This window comes from Engystomops pustulosus, chromosome 4, assembly GCF_040894005.1.
Source record: "Engystomops pustulosus chromosome 4, aEngPut4.maternal, whole genome shotgun sequence".
In the NCBI taxonomy this organism is placed as follows: domain Eukaryota; kingdom Metazoa; phylum Chordata; class Amphibia; order Anura; family Leptodactylidae; genus Engystomops; species Engystomops pustulosus.
In genome coordinates this window covers 158695266-158715201 of record NC_092414.1, presented here as the reverse complement: position 1 = coordinate 158715201, position 19936 = coordinate 158695266, and the positions used below count along the sequence as shown (strand labels likewise).

Here is a 19936-nt window from a genome sequence, read left to right as displayed (position 1 = left end):
GGGTTTTGATTAATATTTTTTGCACACCATTCATTGTGCTGCTGCAATAATAATTTGTTTTTTGTATGGCTCACTACCGTCCTGGCGATGCCATATATGTGCTGTTTGTATGGTGATTTTCACTTTTTTATGTTATATGTCACATTTATATGTAATGGGGCTTTAATTTATTAATTCAGTTGTTATTAAAAACATTTATTTTTTCCACTATGGGACATAAACAAGTGATCATTCAATTTCTTGTTCATTATAATACCCTGCTATACTGATGTACGGTATTGCATGGCATTATTGTGCATAGGCTCAGATCTATTATTCTAGCTGTGCCAGTTTTCTTTCTGTCTTTGCACTGTAAAGAATATCTCTGGAGGTTTCACATGTATTTAAGAAGTGTTTGCGCCAGTTTTGTGTCGCTGCGTCCGACAAGAAAAATGGAACGTGTTAGTGTCAGAGTTTGCAACACATTTAAAACAGCAACTTGGCAGAATTGTGTTGCATGCTGTATATTAAAGGTGCACCAAAACTAAAATGTTGCACACTTCCCAAGCAGTGCAGGGTGCACCAGATTATTGAATACAGCGTGCAACACAATTCTGTCGAGTTGCTGTATTTAGTGTGTTGTAAACTCTGACACTAACACGCTCAATTTTTCTGTCTTGTCTGCACATTCGTGAGTCAAACTACTTTTAGTGCAGATTGCACTACTTTTAATAAATCTGGGCCAGTGCCTGTTAGGTCCCAAAAACGCTATGGTGGCGCAAATCGGGCAGGAAATCTTGCTGCAGGCATTTAAATGTTGCAGTAGCATTGACTTTCACATTTAATAGGATAACATGGGGATTGTAAGATATAACTGACACCCCATGGTTTTCGATTCCTGCGGTGATGAGCTGAACCCGCATCGGGGCGCTGTAACTTAGCTCTCCATGCTGTAATAGTACGACAATATGATTTTCTGAATTATTGCTTAGATTCTGTCCCTCACAGCTGACGTGTACTTACAATAAAAATCACTTTTTAGGTGAGAAAACAAGCAAGATTGGCCTGGGATCAGATACTTATTTCCCCAACTGTATTTACTTTACATACTTATGGAAATGGATAGTGACTGATGTAAAGGACAACTACCACCAGGATCAAGGATTGTAAACCAAGCACACTGATATACTGGTGCGCGCCCCTCTGGCAGGATCTGCTATTCTCTTAGCTTCTTATGCCCTGGTTTTTACAAAACAGGCATTTAAAAATATGCAAATGAGTCTGAGGGCTCTGGGCTCCATAAGTGTTAATGGAGCCCGGAGCCCCTTGGGCTAATTTGCATAATCTTTAAATCCTTTTTTTTCTTAAAAACAAGGGCATAAGAATCTTAAAGAAGAGTGGATCCTGCTAGAGGGGGCGCACACCAGTATATCAGTGTGGTTGTCAACCTGGTAGTTCTGTAATTACAAAAAAAATCCAAAAAACTTCCAAACAAACAGCTGTGAGGTCTTGGGAAGGAGCAGGGTGGTATAACTATATTGAATATAAAACTAATGAAGTATGATTTAATATAGGATTCCTCATAAGTTTATATATAATACATGTTACTGTTCTGCTATGTATTCATAGAATGAAACAAGAACTTTCAAGTGGTGTAAAGTTGAACAACACGCGTCTTTTGGAGAGACTGGTATGGAAACTATATTGTTATAAGCACAATACTATGCTTTCTAGCCAATGCAATGTATTATATCACATCATATACCATAACAGACGGTAGCAAATCCACAAATTATATGAATGGAGTCCAACATCCAGGTAAAAGGTTATACAACAATAAAAATACACTTTATTTAAAAGAGTTAAAATAGAGACGTCCTATAACATAAATCTGACGTGTTTTGGGCAAGTAAGGACCATGAACAGTCTGAAAAGCATCAGATTAATGTTATAGGACATCTCTACAGGTTTTAACTTTTTTTTTAATAAAGTGAATTTTTATTTTTGTACAACCTTTTGCCTGGATGTTGGACACCAATTCGCATAATTTGTGGATTTGCTACCTGGTGCCCACACAACACGTCCGTGCACCAGCCGCATACTCCTACGGCATTTGGAAGTGGTGAGCTGAACCCTTTTTTTCCCCTCTTTTTCTTATTCAATGTTATACGGTAGGTCTTTAATGGTATAGTACATTAAAAACAATGCATACTGTAGATGGTAATATTTCCTATATAGTCAAAAAAGCTTATCAATTGACAACGAAGGAATTACACTAAAGACAAATGTATTTTCTAGGTGTGAATACTAATGGATGGCAAATGGTGACGAACTCCTAATTTTAAAGGACCATAGAAAGCAATTACAATAAAAACAAGTAGGGATTGTGTGAACATGTAAGAGTTGGAAGCAGAATTTATCAGATTCTTGTCTTAGGTCTCTTACCACTGAAAGGGCTTAACCTCATCTTTGACCAATGACCCATACGTTCTCCTTGGGGACAAATTTTAAGTGTGGAAGCTGTACTACAGGCAAATGATGTAGACTGAACTTCTTGTGTTTCCATCATCCACCACTGACCCAACCATGACCTCTCCATCTCAGTATTTGGAATCATGATAATCCGGAGGCAGCAGGTCTGCCGTATTAGGGTTGTGCTAGACGCTGACCTCTCCTTTGCACTGCATATTCAATCTCTTGCTCGGTCTTACTGCATAAATCCCATTAAAATCTGTAGAATCCACCCATTTCTTACAACTGTAACCTCTAAAATGATAACTCTTGCTCTGATTCACTCTCCACTAGACTTCTGTAACTCCCTACTAATCGCTCTTACACTCGCTAAACTCTCCTCTACAATCTATTGTTTATGCAGCAGCCAAGCTTGTCTGTCAGACTAAACACTGCACGGATGTCTCCAGTTTGTGCCAGTCACTGCTCTCTTTTTATTAACTCATCCTGTGTCCTCCTCTTATCTGTTATCCGGCAAACACCAGATTCCAAGCTCCAGGCTTCTGTGCAGTCACATTGACCATGGCACGCTCGGCATTTGCCAGAGAGCCAGGATTGGCAAATTCTCCATTGGCACCCTGTGCTCTTCAGAAATGCAAACAGGTTCACACTGAGCATATGTGACAGACTTAAAAGAGTCTGGAGATGCTGTGGAGAGCGATCTGTTGCCTACAACATCCTTCAGCATTATCGGTTTGGCAGTGGGTCAGTAATGGTGTGAAGTAGCATTTCTTTGCAGGGCTTCACAGCCCTCCATGTGCTCGCCAGAAGTAGCCTGACTGCCATTAGGTACCAAGATAAGATCCTCACACCCCTTATGAGACCATATGCTGGTGCAGTTGACCCTGGGTTCCTCCTAATGCAAGACCTCATTTGGCCCGCTTGTTTCCCAGACCTAAATCTGATTGAGTACATCTGGGAATGCATGTCTCACTCCATCCACCAACATCACATTGCAACACAGACTGACCAGGAGTTAGAGGATGCTTTAGTCCAGGTCTGGGAGGAGATCCCTCAGGAGACCATCCGCAACCTCATCAGGAGCATGCCGAGGCGTTGTAGGGGCTCAGCACTGACAGCAAGCTCTCATGGCCTGGGGACATCAATCATTGCAAAGGGCATTCTGATGAGAGGAGAGCTTTACTTCACTTTTAAAGGCTTAACTTTTATTCTTATTACTAAAATTAAAAAGACAAAATCCATGTGCAAGTGTCGTGATGCAGATACAGTATGTGCTGGACAAATACAGAAAATTGCCTCATGAACAGTCAAAGCATAGAAGTGTCTCATATGTTGTGAGGAACAACCCCCAATATATAGTTTCCTCTTTCTGTTCTACAGTTTATTCTTTTTCATTTGTGAGGGAACAGCATTAGTGAGCCTGAACACTGGTAGCATGAGTGATTAGCCTGAGGCTTTATACTAGCCATAATATGTAACACAAACACAGCTGAGCTCAGAAATCCACTCTGGACTCTCATTCTATTTTTTCACCGCACCTCTAGTCCCAGCAAAGCCCTGCTTTTCACAGGCTAAATAGAGTTTTTCATAGCCTATACCCTCAGATCCTATTTTGAGTGGTGCAGCACAATGGTACCCACTATGCCACTCTCAGCCGCACTGGTGCCACTCACGTGAAGCAGTCACCAGGCTACGAAACCACAGTGGTTTAGTCAGAGCTTTGTTTGTGAGCAACACTGAGAGGGAAAGTTAGGAGTAGTATGTAATCTAGTGTAAGTGTCATTGCTGACTTAGCTGAGACTATCCCTGCATTAACTGGCCACTATGTACTTCCAATGCACGTTTCGTGGAGTACCCATGGTTTCTTCTGGGAGTTCCTCGCAACATATGAGACACTTCTTTGCTTTGACTCTGAGGCAATTTTCTGTATATGTCCAGTACATATAGGTACTTATACTACCGTGACACTTGCACATGGATTTCGTCTTTTTAATTTTAGTAATAAGAATAAAAGTTTAGTCTTAAAAACAATAATAAACTCACATCCTGTTGCTTCCAAACTATAATTCCCTTTATTTCTCTTTATTCTGTGATACTTACTGCCTCTTTATACACCTTGTTTGAATAATACTTTAAATATGACTTTCCAGATGATGCCACCGTGCAAGGTGGTAATCTGTTCAGTATGTCACTTATAGTTGTTTTTCAATCATTTCTGATGACAAGTTCCATTTAAGTTTTCAGGGAGCAGTATTTGTGTTATAAATTGCACAGGAGATTTCACGCTGTGCTGTAATGCAGCCGAATGTTGGTGAGTTTTATGGACAATGCACTCGGCGATCCTGCTCTGTAACTTTATATGGTTCTCCAGGTCATGGCTGAGCTGCTTTGGTTCCTAAATATTCCAACCTTTTAGTCGTAATTGATGTTTTATATTTAGGATGGAAAATGTTTTACAAACCAACTTGTTGCAACAGTGGTATCCAACTATAGTGCTATACTGGCGAGGAGGGAACTTCACTCGTAAGGTCCTACAATGGGAATCCAGATGGATTTCCACACTGAAAACCTTGCAAAATGAGGGGCTTAATGAGCAAATAGTGTATACCTGCTTTATTTAGGCCTTCATAATTTGAAGCGACCATATTTGTCCATACAAGGCATCTTCCGCTCAGTCCTTTGGCTACAAGGTTGTGATGTGTGGGTGGCTCCTGCACAGCGGACCAGCCCCATGGAGAAGGGTGGAGCTAAGATAATAAATAGACGCGAGTACACGAGGGACGTGTGGCCATACCAGTGCCGGCGTCAGAATGGACAGCTAGTGCAGTGTTAAATAATCGAGTCAGTAAGGATAGGCTGTAACATGATATGACTGTGAACTAACTATTAACTGCTCATCTGGACAGTCACAGACAGTGCAGTGTGTAATCTTATAAGTCAGTAAGAAAGTGTTATGACTGAAAAATAATGATAAAAAACACGCTGCTGTAATTGGTCTTAAACATGGACAATGACTAGGGAGCTTTGTCAGAACCGGACATGTGATAAGCCTTTGCCAATGCACTGTTCCGTGTCGTTTACACTGATACCCTAATCAGCAGGGAAACGCGTCAGGTGTGAATACAAAGGTGTAAATCACATATTATTGGTGGTAATTCCAATACCCAAATATGACACCTGTATACCCAATCCACACTAGACAATTGTGTACAAGCACTTAAGTGGACAGTGGCGTAACTAGAAACTGATGGGCCCCAATGCAAAGACTGTGTCAGGCCCCCCGAATATAATGTATGTTTATAGTAATGTTAATGTAATATAATGTTTATAGTAATAGTCTTCTCATATGGGACCCCTAAACCTCTTGGGCCCGGGTGCGACCACAACCTCTGCACCCCTTCAAGTTATGCACCTGTTAGTGGACACATGAGTGGACCTTTGAACTGTCAATACAATGGAATAAACATGCAGTAACTCTCCAGCCTCCTGTCTGAATATAGGGGGTGTGATGTGGATGCGACTCAAGACTTTTGTCCACATAGTGTGTTTGTTATTGAAACTTTACACTTTTTTGCTGTCAAATATTGTGCATGGATAACCACAGCTGGGTGGTAGATGTACAGTAGTTAACAAAAAATAGTACGCTGCCCATATCAACCAATTGCAGCACAGCTTTCATTTTCTGAAAGCAGACGATAGGGAGAAAGTTGCCTTGTGACTGGTTGTTTTGGGGCACAAAATAGCTTTTGTTTTTACATCTCAATATTTTTTTTACATCTTTAGTGTATTACAAATGACACATTGTCAGTGTTGCTTTAAGTGAACTTGTTTCTGGTTGGAATCTTTTTTTACACAGAAGCCAGAGGCCTACAGTCCGCAACCCTCACAGGGCATTTCCTTGTAGGACCTAATTAAATTGATTTGTTTTTGTAAGATTGAAAGAAGTCAGACCCCCCACAGACTTTTGTGACCATTTTTCAGCAGTCATGGAAAACAGGTTAACGAAAGCTGACTCCAGCAGCTGCGATTCATTTTGAAGTTATGAGTTTTGTAATGCAACTTCCCAAATTAGGTTTCAATGGGACCTTCCTAAAGCCGCGTGGCACATCCATCCGATTTTCCAGCAAAGTGTGTAGCTTGTATTGTCTGTACATTGCATATCCCTGTGCTGCAAGCAACCAGAAACAGCTGTGCCATACTGTGACATTATGACTTCATTTAGAAATTGTACAGAACTTTTTTTTTCAAATGATATTTCGAATATATACAAAGCTTGTTAACCGAGGCCAGAGTAACGCCAGGCTTGGACAAGCCACTAGCTATGCTATAAAATAAATATAACTGAGAATCTGACTCAGGCAATTTGATCAGCCAAACTGTTTACAGATGTGCAGAATGTGTCAGTTTAGCTACTGGCCAGAAATCCCATACAGAACACAGAGAGACTGCTGAATATCTTCTTCAGTTTGAGACATGAGTCAATGATACGCTTATATTACGTGCTAGTCTTAAAGAGGAACTGGATTTAGAACAAATACTGAACACCCTCTTCTAGCACATTAATATGATCATACCAGAGACATAAGCCTTGACAATGTCATAAGTTGTTGGCAGAAAAGCTTTCAAAGTTTAAAAAAAATGATGAAAACTTCATTACCAAAAGGTTTTGTTGAATTCAGGCTTTACATTGAACAGTTATTTCAGGGTGCGACCACACATTCACTTTACATGTGCAGTTTTTGATGCCCAAACCTGGGATGGAGTAAAAGTAGGAGGAGGAGAAGCATCCAATTGAAGTATCTTTCAATTATTTGTCTCAACCCATTATCATCCACACCTGCTTTTGGCTTCAAAAACAGCATCTGAAAAACTGAACCTGTAGACGCCCCCTCAAGACTGGCAATAAATGGTCTATCGTCAATGTGCGGTCACACGTACCACTTGTGTAAACAATCCAAGACGCCAAGTTCTGGTTACTGCTCGCATGTGTTTAATTAGAAACGCATATGCATTCGGGCTGAGGCCCGCCCCAATATGCTAGTGGTATGTGTGATTGCAGCCTCAGGATAGGTCATTATTTAAAAATCAGTAGGGATCTGACACTTGCTTATCATTTCATATAGGCTGAGCATATAGACCTAGCAGCAGACAGCTGTGTGCTCCCTGGGCCAAAACCCGGGCATACCACAAAGCCGGGAAGAGGAGAGAGCCTATCCTGAATGTAACCCGGGGACCGTCTGTATATTATTTATCAGTCAATTTTTATTTTTTAAATACAATTTTACATCAATATTGCATGAATGCACCTATGTCTATAAACTCTTTAAAACAATTGTGAAAATGGGGCAAGTGTCTGCTTTTAAAAGCAGCAAGTAGAGATGGGCAAATTTTTCAAAAATTCGATTCGCCGAGTTTGCCGAATGTTCCGTCAAAATTCGATTCGACATGAATATATGACATAAAATATGCTTAGGGAGCGTGGTTTGGTCTTCAAACATTGCTGTGTTTTAGTATGACGCGCACATGACAGCCGCCGCTCTTAAAATCGCTTCACTCTTCAATTCCATGGGCACTTACAGGGGCCAATTTGGCCAAATAAGTGAAGCGGGAACGCAGCCTGACAAGGTAACGTCTGTGCCAGCTCAAAAGGACTGAGCTGAGGGCCAAGACATCAGACATCAGATGATTCCATAGATTGCGACAGAACCTGTTCTGTTAAACACTGATACATGTAGACCCCCCCCCCCCCAAAAAAAAAGTATGGAGAGGGTGTCGGCAGTAACTTTGCATTGACGTCACCGATTTCAATCGGTCAATAATCCATCAGTATTGCTAAAGCCAAAAACAAACAGAAGTTGATCCAAAACATAGATGACCAGTAAATGGGATATTTGCATGTCCTTTGTGTTCTGTATCCACTCCTGCTTTTGCCTATAATCCTGAAGCTTTTTATTCCTTCTGACAGATGAAATGAAGGGGAAAACCAAACATAGTGGCAATGTCATAGAGTGGTGGAAGGTGAAAACCGCATTATGAGTGTGGACCGAGTGTGGAGGTGGCGGAAGCAGCATCATGAGGTCAGAGAGTGGCACAATGACAAATTCTAGTGGTGGCAGCAACTTGGTAGGCCACAGTGTGGCACAATGACAGAGTGTGGAGGTGGCGGTAGCAGCATGAGGTTAGAGAGTGGCACAATGACAAATTCTGGTGGTGGCAGCAACTTGGTAGGCCACAGTGTGCCACAATGACAGAGTATGGAGGTGCCGGCAGCATCAGCAGGAGGTCAGAAAGTGGCACAATGACAGAGTGTGGAGGTGGGTGACAATTCCAGTCCCTGGTAAAGATGGTGGGAGGCAGTTGGAGCAACTGGAGATGTGTGACATCAGGCGGGTGGCAGCATCAGAATAGTGGCTGAGGCAGGTGGTTAGAATCCAGACTCGTTTCTCAACGTTTGGGGGAGGCGTCATGGCTGGTCTAATCTGATGCAAAAAGCATCATATTGTGTTGAAATCCTAGCCTGATTCATCTTGACAAAAGGTCAGTCTCTCCACATTACGGGTGGACAAGCAGGTTCTCCTTTGGGTAACAATGGCCCTCACCGCCCTGAACACCCGGTCTGATGCCACACTACTGGCTGGACAGGACAGTTTCTCTACTGCATACTCCACAAGTTGCGGACACACATAAACTTTGGCTGCCCAGTAGTCCAGGGGATCCACTACCTGTGGTGGTAGAGTGCTGTCCAAGTAGGCCTCCACCTCCTGCTGCCCCGTGTCCTGCTGCTGCTGCTGCTGGTGGCGGCTCTACCCTCCTCACTAGACAGGTGAAGGAAGCTGCTCATTAAGGACTCCAGACTAAAGCTGCTGCTGATGGAGTTGCTACTGCTCCTATCCCCCCACATCTCCCCACAGCAGCCGTGGCAGTAGTTTGTCCTCGCTGTATAGTGGCGCTGAGCCCAGACCACCAAGTAGATCTCTGGGCCATGCCAACTAAGTCGCTGATTGGCTTACATGTCTGCACATGTGATCGAGGGTGTTCCTTTCTTCTTCCCAAAGTTCTCTGTCCCATGTAACACGTTGTGCTCGTGGCCATTTTGCTAATCAAGGGGGGAAAAAATAGTTTTTTTTAATTTGGAACTTGAACAAGTTATCACAAGTGATGACCGTAACTTTCATGTCCCAGCTATTTGTACAGGAATCAGAGGGGCTCATGTGATCACCACGATCATCATCTGATCACCATGACGAGACTGTACATTTTATGGTTCAATAAACTTTATTGCAAGTGAGCGAGAAGCCTACAAGTCAGGCACATGTTCGGGTCGCAGCCCCATATTTAGCTATGACAAGGAAACATAATCAAGTAGGACTCAGGCTCAACCAAGCAAATATAAACGTATCTAACATTAACTAAACATCTAGTAGTGGAAAAATAAGGGGGGTAGGGAAAGAAGAAAAAAAAAAAAAAAGGGGGGGGGGAAGAGGGGAAGGGGGAGACAAGGGAACAATCACTACACATCAAGGTTAGGGGGTATCCCCTGTTGCTGAAACAGTGGTGCCCACAATTACAACGTCTACATCCAAGAGGTTAGAGCAGGTGAGTTCCTGAACGTGTCCCATCTGTACCAGGTTTTATGGAAAACATCATATTGATTGTTATCTAATGCTCTCAGTTCCTCCATTCGTCTCAGTCTGTCCATCTCCTCCACCCACAATAGTCTGGTAGGTGGAGCAGTGGATTTCCACAATCTAGGGATTACCTGTCTCATTGCCACTATGCAGTGACGCAGGAGGCCTTTTTTGATGTCTCTCAGCCGCCCTGGGACCATTGATAACAGAGCAATATCAGGGGAAATGCTCCCTGTGGAGCCGTATAGCTGCTTGTAGAGATCCCAAATGGCGTTCCACACTGCTGCCACCACTCCACAGTCCCACCACACGTGAATCATGGTGCCCCTATCCTTGTGACAACGCCAACAAATAGGAGAAACCGAAGGGAACATGCTATGTAGGCGAGTGGGGGTTCTATACCATCTAGTAAGGATTTTAAAATTCGTCTCCTGGATTTTGTTGGACACCGACATCTTATGGGTTAGGAGGAGGGACTTTTCCCATTGTTCTTTGGTGAAGGTTTTGCCCAACTCCGTTTCCCATGCCTGCATATATGGCAGTGGTAGGTCCTCCCCCCCGCAACCCGACAACATCCCATAGACTAGAGACACTCCATGAGGAGTCAGTTTGGCTGAACTGCAGATGGACTCAAAAGCCGTAAGTGTGGAAGTCAATGTTCCCCCGGGAGTCAGAGCTTGAATAGCACTACGTAATTGAAGATAATGTAGCCATACCCCAGGATAAGGTCTCCTATCTCCTAAGATGTCTTTTAGAGAGCATATTCCCGTTGTGGATATTATCTCCCCCAGAGTCTTATGACGACCATTGTCATTTAGTAAAATAGGGCATCTATTTAAGGTTTCCGGCATTCCGGGAAGGCCCATGACCGGGGACAGGGGACCGGGGACATTAATAAGTTTGACCCTGATGGCGAATTTGCCCCAGACTTTCAAGATGTGCAACATTAGTGGTGAGATGTTGTAGGAATTCCAATCACTCTTAGGGGGGAGCCAAAACAAATCTGGGAGATGGCCATTATTCAGTAGGGAACATTCCAGGTCTACCCATAGCTTTCCACTGTTTTGACCTGTCAGGTCAAGCACCACTTTACTAATGACCGCTCTATGGTAGCGTGAGAAATCTGGGAGGCCTGCCCCTCCTAGTTCTTTGTGTCTTGTTAAAATACTATGTTTTATCCGTGGGGGGGAGTTTTTCCAGACAAATTTAGTCGCTAGTTTCCTGAGACGTTCTAGGAAAGCGGTGCTTAGATCTAAGGGAACCGTCTGGAAAATGTACAGGATCTTAGGTAGGGAGTCCATCTTAAGTGTATTCATCCTACCAAACCAAGAAAGGGATAGAGAACTCCATGATTTGAGATCAGTTTCAATGTTCCTAAGCAGAGGCGCGTAGTTCAAAGCGTAAATTTGGTTAGGATCTGCTGGAATGTGCACTCCAAGATATTTGATATGTCCATTTGCCCATTTAAAAGGAAGGGAGGAGGACAGGGAGGAGACCAGATGATTCGGGATATTGATGTTCAAGATCTCAGATTTTTGGACATTAACCTTAAAATTGCTTACTCTACTGTACGCCTCAAACTCCCTCATAATATTAGGTAAACTTACTACCGGATCCGAGACATAAATGAGTAAGTCATCAGCGAACAGTGAGAGTTTATAGGGTTTTCCTTTGACCTCTAGACCTCTAATTGATGGGTTATCACGAAGTGCACATGCCAAAGACTCCATCACCAGAATATAAAGGAGTGGTGACAATGGGCACCCCTGCCTCGTGCCGTTACGGATGGGAAAGGGGGAGGATACCGACCCATTAACCCTGACACACGCCGACGGATTTGTGTAGAGTGCCATAATTCTGTTCCTTGTCTTTGTTCCCAACCCTATCCTCGTGAGAGTGGCCCCCAGGAACCCCCAATGTACCCTATCAAAAGCTTTTTCGGCGTCCACCGTAAGCAGACATAAAGGGGTCCCCGAGCGCCGAGCCCACGAGATCAGGGTGAGCGTTTTTAGGGTATTGTCTCTTGCCTCGCGACCCGGAACAAAGCCCACCTGTTCAGGGTGAATTAAGTTTGGAATAAATGGGGAGATGCGTAGGGCTAAAATCTTGGAGTATATTTTGAGGTCGATATTGATCAAGGAGATGGGCCTGTAGTTTCCGCAGTGGTTGGGGTCCTTACCCGGTTTAGGGATAACGGAAATGTGGGCTCTAAGAGATTGTGGGTCAAAGGGACTATCGATGTCTATAGAGTTGAAGAAATCCGTCAAAGGTGTAGCTAGGGCTTCCCCAAAGACCCTATAAAATCTGGGTGTGAAGCCGTCTGGCCCCGGGCTCTTGCCCATTTTCAGTTCCTTTATTACCTGCAGAATTTCTTCTGAGGTGAAGTCGTTATCAATCGCAGCGGCTTCCTCTGGGGAAATAGAGTTTGGGAAATGAGATTCCAGATAACCTGAGATCTCCTCTACGAATCGTACAGGGTCAGCAGCTGGAGCACCCAGATTATACAGAGCGGAGTAGAAGTTACTAAATTCCCGGAGTATCTCATTCGGTGAGTTAACTAAGGTGCCCTGAGACGAGTATATGGACATTACTGGTGCCTGAGGGGTCCTAGGATGTAGGGTTTTGGCTAGCAATTTCCCGCATTTATCCCCATACTCGAAGTAGTCTTTTCTCACCTTATCTCTAAAACATAGGCTCTTTTGATCTAATATTTGGAGGATCTGGTGTCTAATAGTTGAAATTTCCGACTTCAAAAGATCAGTTGGGGAAGATTTATTAGCGGTTTCTTTAGAACCCAATTCTGAGAATAAGGAGCTCAGTTTTGCGGAATTCTCCTTTTTAAGACGCGCCCCATGTGCCATAAACACCCCTCGGATAGATCCCTTTAAAATCTCCCATCTAACTGGCATCGTAAGATGTTGAGCCTGATTTGTGGAGATAAAGTCCGTGATTACACCCCGAACTTCAGCTTCACATAGGGCATCATTTAGCAGGTTGTCATTTAATCTCCAGGAGAATTCCTTAGTGCGTTTGCCCAGGTGACCTAGCCACCCGTACACTGGGGCATGATCTGACCAAAGGGCGGAATCGATAGAGCTCTTAGGACCCCGATCTAACAGTTGGTGTGATACGAAGAGGTAATCTAGGCGACTATAGCTGTTGTGTGCTTGAGAATGGTGGCTATAATCTCTGACTCCCGGGTGAAGCACCCTCCACATATCCACTAATTTGAGGTTCAATAATGAGCGTCTCAGTCTACGTAGTGCCAGGTGAGAGAGTGAGGACCTACCTGTGGATGAGTCCAGCGCAGGATCAAGAGGAACGTTGAAATCGCCTCCTAGAATCAGTGCAGATCCTTCAGCAAAGACAGCCAGTTTTTTCAGAACCCTCAAACCAAAAGACACCTGGCCCTGGTTAGGAAAATAAACGTTAGCAATTGTGAAAACATTTCCCAGTAAATCGATTTTAAGAAATATATAGCGGCCTTCCGTGTCTATTTCCGTGGTCAGTATGGACGGATGGAACGACTTGTGAAAGGCTATGGAAACTCCACAAGCCTTCCTAGAGGGGTGAGGGCAGTGGTGCCATACAGGGTAGTACTTATTATGTAATTTGGGGATGCTGTCCACTTTAAAGTGAGTCTCTTGAAACATTGCTACCAGAACTCGTCTCTTATGGAGACGATATAATATTTGGCTTCGTTTCTCTGGTTTATTTAGACCCCTGGCATTGTATGTACAGAAAGTTAATACCGCCATAGTTTGGGTAAAGGAGAACTTAGATCATGAGTAGATGATGTAGTGAGGGGAGGGAGGAGGTTAGGCCAGGAAAGAACGGGAAGGGAAGAGAGGGGGAAACAAACATGACAATCATAACATACATGAAAAAATGTACAACCTAGGCTCCTAGTGAGCCTAGTAAATCTAAGATAAGGCATAAAAAGCCAAGGCGATGTCCAGCACCGCAACCCTAAGGGGGAGACGAGGAGACCAATGGGGGGCGAGTCTCCCGGCACATCTCCGCCAGAAAAACAAAATGTATTCATTTTACTAAAGAAAATATATTAAGCGCTTCTAAGTTAGCATTTCAAATAATTAAAGACTATAAAGGTCCCTGTGAAACTCCCACAGGTATCGTATCCTGTGACTAATTGAGGAGTATAGGTGTTATTATGAAGCCACGTGGAAAAAGATTATAACAGCATGGTAAAGAAAACATAACAGGTAACATCTATCAAATATAAAAGTATAGAGAAAACCCGTTCAGGTTCCTGTAGAGTGATTCGCAGCTCGGTCCGAGCCTCTTCTGCGTGCTTCCTGCCACTTCTCTCTCGGCGGTTGGACCGGGGCCGAGTTGATTACCGGCCATTCAGGTAGGGCTATCTGTGGCAGCTCGAACGTCCCCAGGAATTTCGGAAGATCACCGAGGGATCTGAAGACAGCCGACTTCCCATTTTTCTTAGCGATCAGTTGAAACGGGTAGCCCCATCTGTACGGGATGTCCCTGGATTGTAATTCCGTCAATAGAGGACGCAAGGCCCTCCGCAGTTGAAGGGTTCTCTTCGCTAGATCTGGGAGAACAATAATTTTGGATCCACGGAACGTGATATCCTTGAGCTCCCTTGCACGGCGAAGTATCTCCTCTTTTTCCTTGAAAAAATGGACTCGGCATAGGATGTCTCTGGGACGTTCAGAAGCCGCCGGCTTAGGGCCCAGTGTGCGGTGGATACGATCCAGTTCAATTGGAGAGGCCGAAGGTTGGTTCAAGATCTCTGCAAAAAACGCCTGAGCCCACTCCTCAAGCTTAGATGATTCCACGTCTTCATTCACGCCTCTAATCCTTAGATTGTTACGGCGGTGTCTGTTCTCAATATCTTCCAAATGTGTCAAAATGCTAGAGATATGGGATGCATGCTCCTGTAGAACTTGTGAGTGAGTGTCCAATTGATCTAGAATTTTCTCCTGAGCAGACTCCGCTTCTGCCACCCTGTGGCCAATGTGATGTATTTCTTTTTGCAGACCAGCAATGTCCCTCTTATGAGATTCCTCCAACCTTGAAAAAAGATTGTTAATTTCGTGCCTGGTTGGCATGGCGCGTATGTGCGCTTTCCAGTCCCATTCTTGATGGGAGACACTTGCCCCCTGTGATGGGGAAACATTGCCCCCCTGGCTTGTAGTGGGGGTGGGAGGTAAGGCCCTGTGAGGGGTGGAAGGCCAGGTTAAAGAAGGGGAGGCCTGGGATGATGGCACATCTCCTCCATTCCCCGATAGTGGGGGGTACTCTTCATAATGCCCCTCTGAAGGGGCACTCACCGAGGTGCCTGGGGACTGCGGGTCTGGCTCCTCCGCTTCACCCCGCTCCTGCTGGAAGGATGGCGCTGCGGTGTGAGGCTGACGAGCGGTCGCGGCCGCCATCTTGGGAGCCTCGTGCGCCTCGTCCTCAGGCAGGTCCGCTGACCTGAGGAACTTAGTGATGGCCCCCGGATCGGCTGCTGGGGGTGCCGTGGTCTTCCTCGGTCCCCTCCTGTGGACCATGGTGGGATCCGGGCTCAGAGCGCTGCGTGCTGTGGGTATCTGGCGGGAATGGCCGGGAGCTCGCAGTCAGTGCGACTTACTCCGCCATCGCCAAGCCACGCCCCCTCGAGACTGTACATTTTAAACTAAGTACCTGCACTCCATGACGTACATACACATCATGGTGTGGGAAATGGTTAACCCTCTAGTTACCAGTCTGTTTTGGACCAAGATGTCTAATTGAGTTTTGTCATTTTTTTCACCCTCACCTTCTAAAAAGGCATAGAATTTATTGATGACCCCCTAAAGGAAATCTACCATCACATTCAAGCATTATAAACTAGCCCTTGCTCACAGATCCAGGCAGCGTGAGTGGTGTAATCTTTCTTCTAAAATCAACTTTTAAATTATGATAATGATACCCCCTCTGCACCTTACTATTTAATCTGCCTGTTGTAATCTCACACAATGGGAGGGGGAGTGCTCCTGCACAATGTAACAGCCTGTGAAGCTGTAGCACAGAGGGGCTCTGATAAAACCCCCTTGAGTTTGATCATAGATTTCCTTTAATTAGAGTGAAATTGGGAACAAATGCACTTGGAGCATTTATGCACAAATGTGCATAGTGACTAACATATTCACCAGGTCAGTAGCACATTTTTTTTGAAAAATGTCAAAGCTTTTTTTTTTTACTTTTGATGAAAACACCTTAACCAAAAAAGAAAGCTTCCAGAGCATGCAAAGTGTTATGGTGGGAATGGGCTCCCCATGTAAAGCAATTGCACTTTACAAATGCAGTTGCAACTGTACTAGGAAATAGTTAAAATGTTTTTTCTATTTAATAAAAAAAATGTAACACATTTACCAACCTTGGGAGAATATAAGGTTCTGGCCTCTTATAAATCCAGAGCCAGCAGACCGGGAGATTTCAGCTATAGTCTCTGCCAGTTTTCCAGAAGAGGCTATAGTAAATACGGAGGTCTAGGCCAGTGATGGCGAACCTTTTAGAGGCCGAGTGCCCAAACTGCAACCCAAAACCCTGCTTATTATCGCAAGGTGCCAAGCAGAAATTAAAGCAGTAACTTATTACTCCCTGTTCAACAACTTTCAATCATATTGGCCTCCTGAGGACAGCAAAACAGTAGAAAGATGGAAAATTTTCATCATTTTAGTTTCTTTCCAGTTTCACTCTGTACACAGAGAATCGTGGGGCCAGCAGGAGGTCCTCCAAAAATATTACCCTGTCTAATTCCTACAGTCCCAAGTAGCGAAGTCAGTATCAAAATATGACTGGTGTGCTGGGGCGATGGCCCGGGTGCCCACAAAAAGGGCTTTGAGTGCCGCCTCTGGCACCCGTGCCATAGGTTCGCCACCACTGGTCTAGGGTGTTCATCTACTAATAGCCATCTATGCTTAGAATTTGCCTATTCAATCCTGAATGTCAGAAATATTGTCGAGGATAATACACTGCTGCACAAGAGTATTGAAAAGTATTGTAGAGCAATTAAATGTCTGCATGTGGGACTTAACAAGACTAGTAAAAATAATGGAATATGCGTTGCACAAAATAGCACTTACCCATTCCTGCTACTCCTGGCCATTACGTTTCCATGTTCGTAGATGTGTGAAGGGTATTTTTCATTGATACTATTTTGGAACATGTACAACCTATTAAAGGGGTTGGCCACTCTTTTACATAAATTGCTGTGTGGTTTTACCATGAAAGAAAATTCTCAAATCTCAATCTCCTAGTGATCTTTACACAATAAAGATCATTTTTAACCCCTTACTTTACAATTTTACTCAGTGTCATTGCTGTTTTAGCTCCTATGACTCTCTAGGCTGCTCAGTGCAAAATCCCAGGGTGTGGGCAGGGACTCTTTAACCAGACACTTTATGATCCATCTAGTTTTGTTGGGTGGCACTGTGGTTAGATTATCAGGGTACAGGTGTATATACGCTTTCATCTGGCTTCTGACATTGTACTAACACACTGACATATAGAAAAATTGATGATACAGATCAGAGATGAGATGCCTATTACACAGAGGCTGACAGACTTTTACAGCTCTGCTGCATCTCTGTTCTCACAGATATCTGCCTCCCCCTTTCCCCTGATGACTTATCTGTTTGTAGTTTGTAGCTTGCAGTTTCTCTTTCTTCAGGATGTGGTGCTGGTAGGAAGTGAATCGGTGAGTGTCTGTGAACTCCATGCTGTACTGCAGGGAGGCAGGGCTAGAGGCAGAGAGACAGAAATCTCATCAGGAATCCAAGATGGCGGCCACCCGACCCTAAATCAGAAGTTAAAGGGTTGTGTCTAGGGTTAACTGAAATTGTGTACACCAGGGCTACCTTTAGGATGGGCTGAAAGAGGGAGAAATAAGAAGTTGTGTGGACAAGCGGATAACAGGGAAAGGCTGAAGCTCTCACAGGAGGCGAAGACAGAGGTACATATACATGCAGAGACCTGTCTAATGGAACAGATTTATTAAAAAGTGTCCAATCCCCTTTTGTTTAAATAACTTATTGGTAGCAAAACAGCAAGCACGCAACTATTCTAACATTTTGGTGTTTTTGCCAGACATTCACCGTACGGCATAGTTATTTTTAAGAAACGAATATGGCAGCAGTTTTGACCATATAAAGCTGCAGACAGTGTTAGGAATTGGTGCTGTAGACCTGTGTGTGAGACCTGTAAATGCATTAATATTCCAGGACTGTAGCTGAACTTCGAGCAATCTGCTGCACTGGTGGGTGAGAAGTCTTCGCTGAGCACACTAATACTCTAGTAGAAACCTGCTATAGCAGTTACTCAAAGCAGGGGGGAGGTACACAGTTGATAAATTTACTATGCATGTGAAGTTTCAAACTTTTAGGGTAGCTATCATATATATGCATTTCAATACACTGTTTTACTTTAGGCATTATAAGAGATGTGCAAATAATATCAAGGTACTTGTGAAAGGGAACATTAGTGGAGGCTTGGGAGTGTGGGCTACCATTACTTTGTACAGGACCACTTGAGAAAAAGAGATGCGTGCAAGTGTTAAGATAACAAAGATATATAAATATAGAAGGTGCTGAATGTAACTTGGAAGAGGTAATTAAAATAAAAATGAAATCCTTCAGATGAATGAATTATATGGCTGATTTAGCGTTATACTGCTTGTCAACGCTGTCTATGTCTTGTCTGGGTTCACAATACTTCTACAATAAAAGGTGGTTTTGTAAGGAGACCAGCAGGTCAGACTTGAATATATGCAAACGAATGTTTTATGTGTAGCAGACATGTAACGCTGATGACAGGAATGCTTTGTGGGCAAGAGATATGTAGGAATTACAAAATAAATACACTTCTACAAAGGAAGAGGAAAAAAATGCCTAAACATGTTATAGAATTAAAGCATTTGAAGTATGCAAAGAGCAACGGCTGGGTCCGCACATGTTTATTGTGTTCTGCTTAGGTGGTTCTAGCACAGCATGACAACATGCTCTCGGTGATTGTGTTGGATTAAGTATGGAAATTATACTGTCTGCTCTATAACACGTCTATCAAGTCTAATATCAATTAACATGAGAAATGCAAATACAAAAAAATAAAGGAAGTATGCTTTCATATATTACTACTCAAGGTATAATAAATCATAAGCAAACTGACCTGCTCTATGCAAATCAGCATCCTTGAGGAAAAGAAGCAAATGAATTGAAAGCTATACACAATAGAAATTTACAGTGCATATCACTGTATTGTTCAGATTGGGCAGAAAGCCCTTAAAGGGGTTTTCCCACAAAGGCAAGTTAGGCCCTATACACAGGATGCCCATTCTGCTTCATTAATCTCTAAGGAGCTGACGGAGATCGGTGAGCGCAGCGCTCTGAGATCTCTGTCAGCTCCATAGAGATTAATGGAGCAGAATGGGCATGCACGGCCATCTGCTCCATTAGTCTGAGGAGCAACGAGGAGTCGGTCAAACCCCTCATTCTCGCGATCTGTGAGGGTCTCAGCACTGAGACCCCCACTGATCAGCAAGTTAGGCCCTATCCTGGGGAAACCGCTGTAATCTGATAATTTTCTTTCCCAAAACGTGTCAGCCTCTTAGGGTGGCAGTATGTTATTTTAAGATTTAACTAATAAAGGAAGTTATTATTTTTATTTGTTTCTGGTGCTTGAACCGTTTTTCGTCTTCATTCAAGTCTCTATGACTGCAATCCAGACAGCATTGGCTCTGAGCATTGGAAGTCCATTAATTAGAACCCAGCTGACAAAGAAGTGTTTTTGAGTTTGTTTTTTGTGACACTTTGTACTTCAAGTTAGTTGGAAATTTTGGTTGATAGATTGTGAAT

The 19936-nt window shown here is 43.5% G+C and overlaps 1 protein-coding gene across 11 annotated transcripts in view; it reads left to right on the top strand.

Moving 5' to 3' along the window:
• The window catches only part of FAM227B (family with sequence similarity 227 member B), a 236853-nt gene that overhangs the window by 213539 nt on the left and 3378 nt on the right, over positions 1–19936 (top strand). For 9 of the 11 annotated variants that reach the window (XM_072148273.1, XM_072148264.1, XM_072148263.1 and 6 more), the window contains one exon: positions 1609–1669. The exons of 1 other annotated variant lie outside the window; for it this stretch is intronic. In XM_072148273.1, coding sequence (XP_072004374.1) covers positions 1609–1669 — 61 coding nt within the window. Of the gene's footprint in view, positions 1–1608; positions 1670–8416; positions 8529–19936 lie in introns of all 11 variants that reach the window. One more of the 11 variants, XR_011855001.1, reaches the window with a different exon arrangement.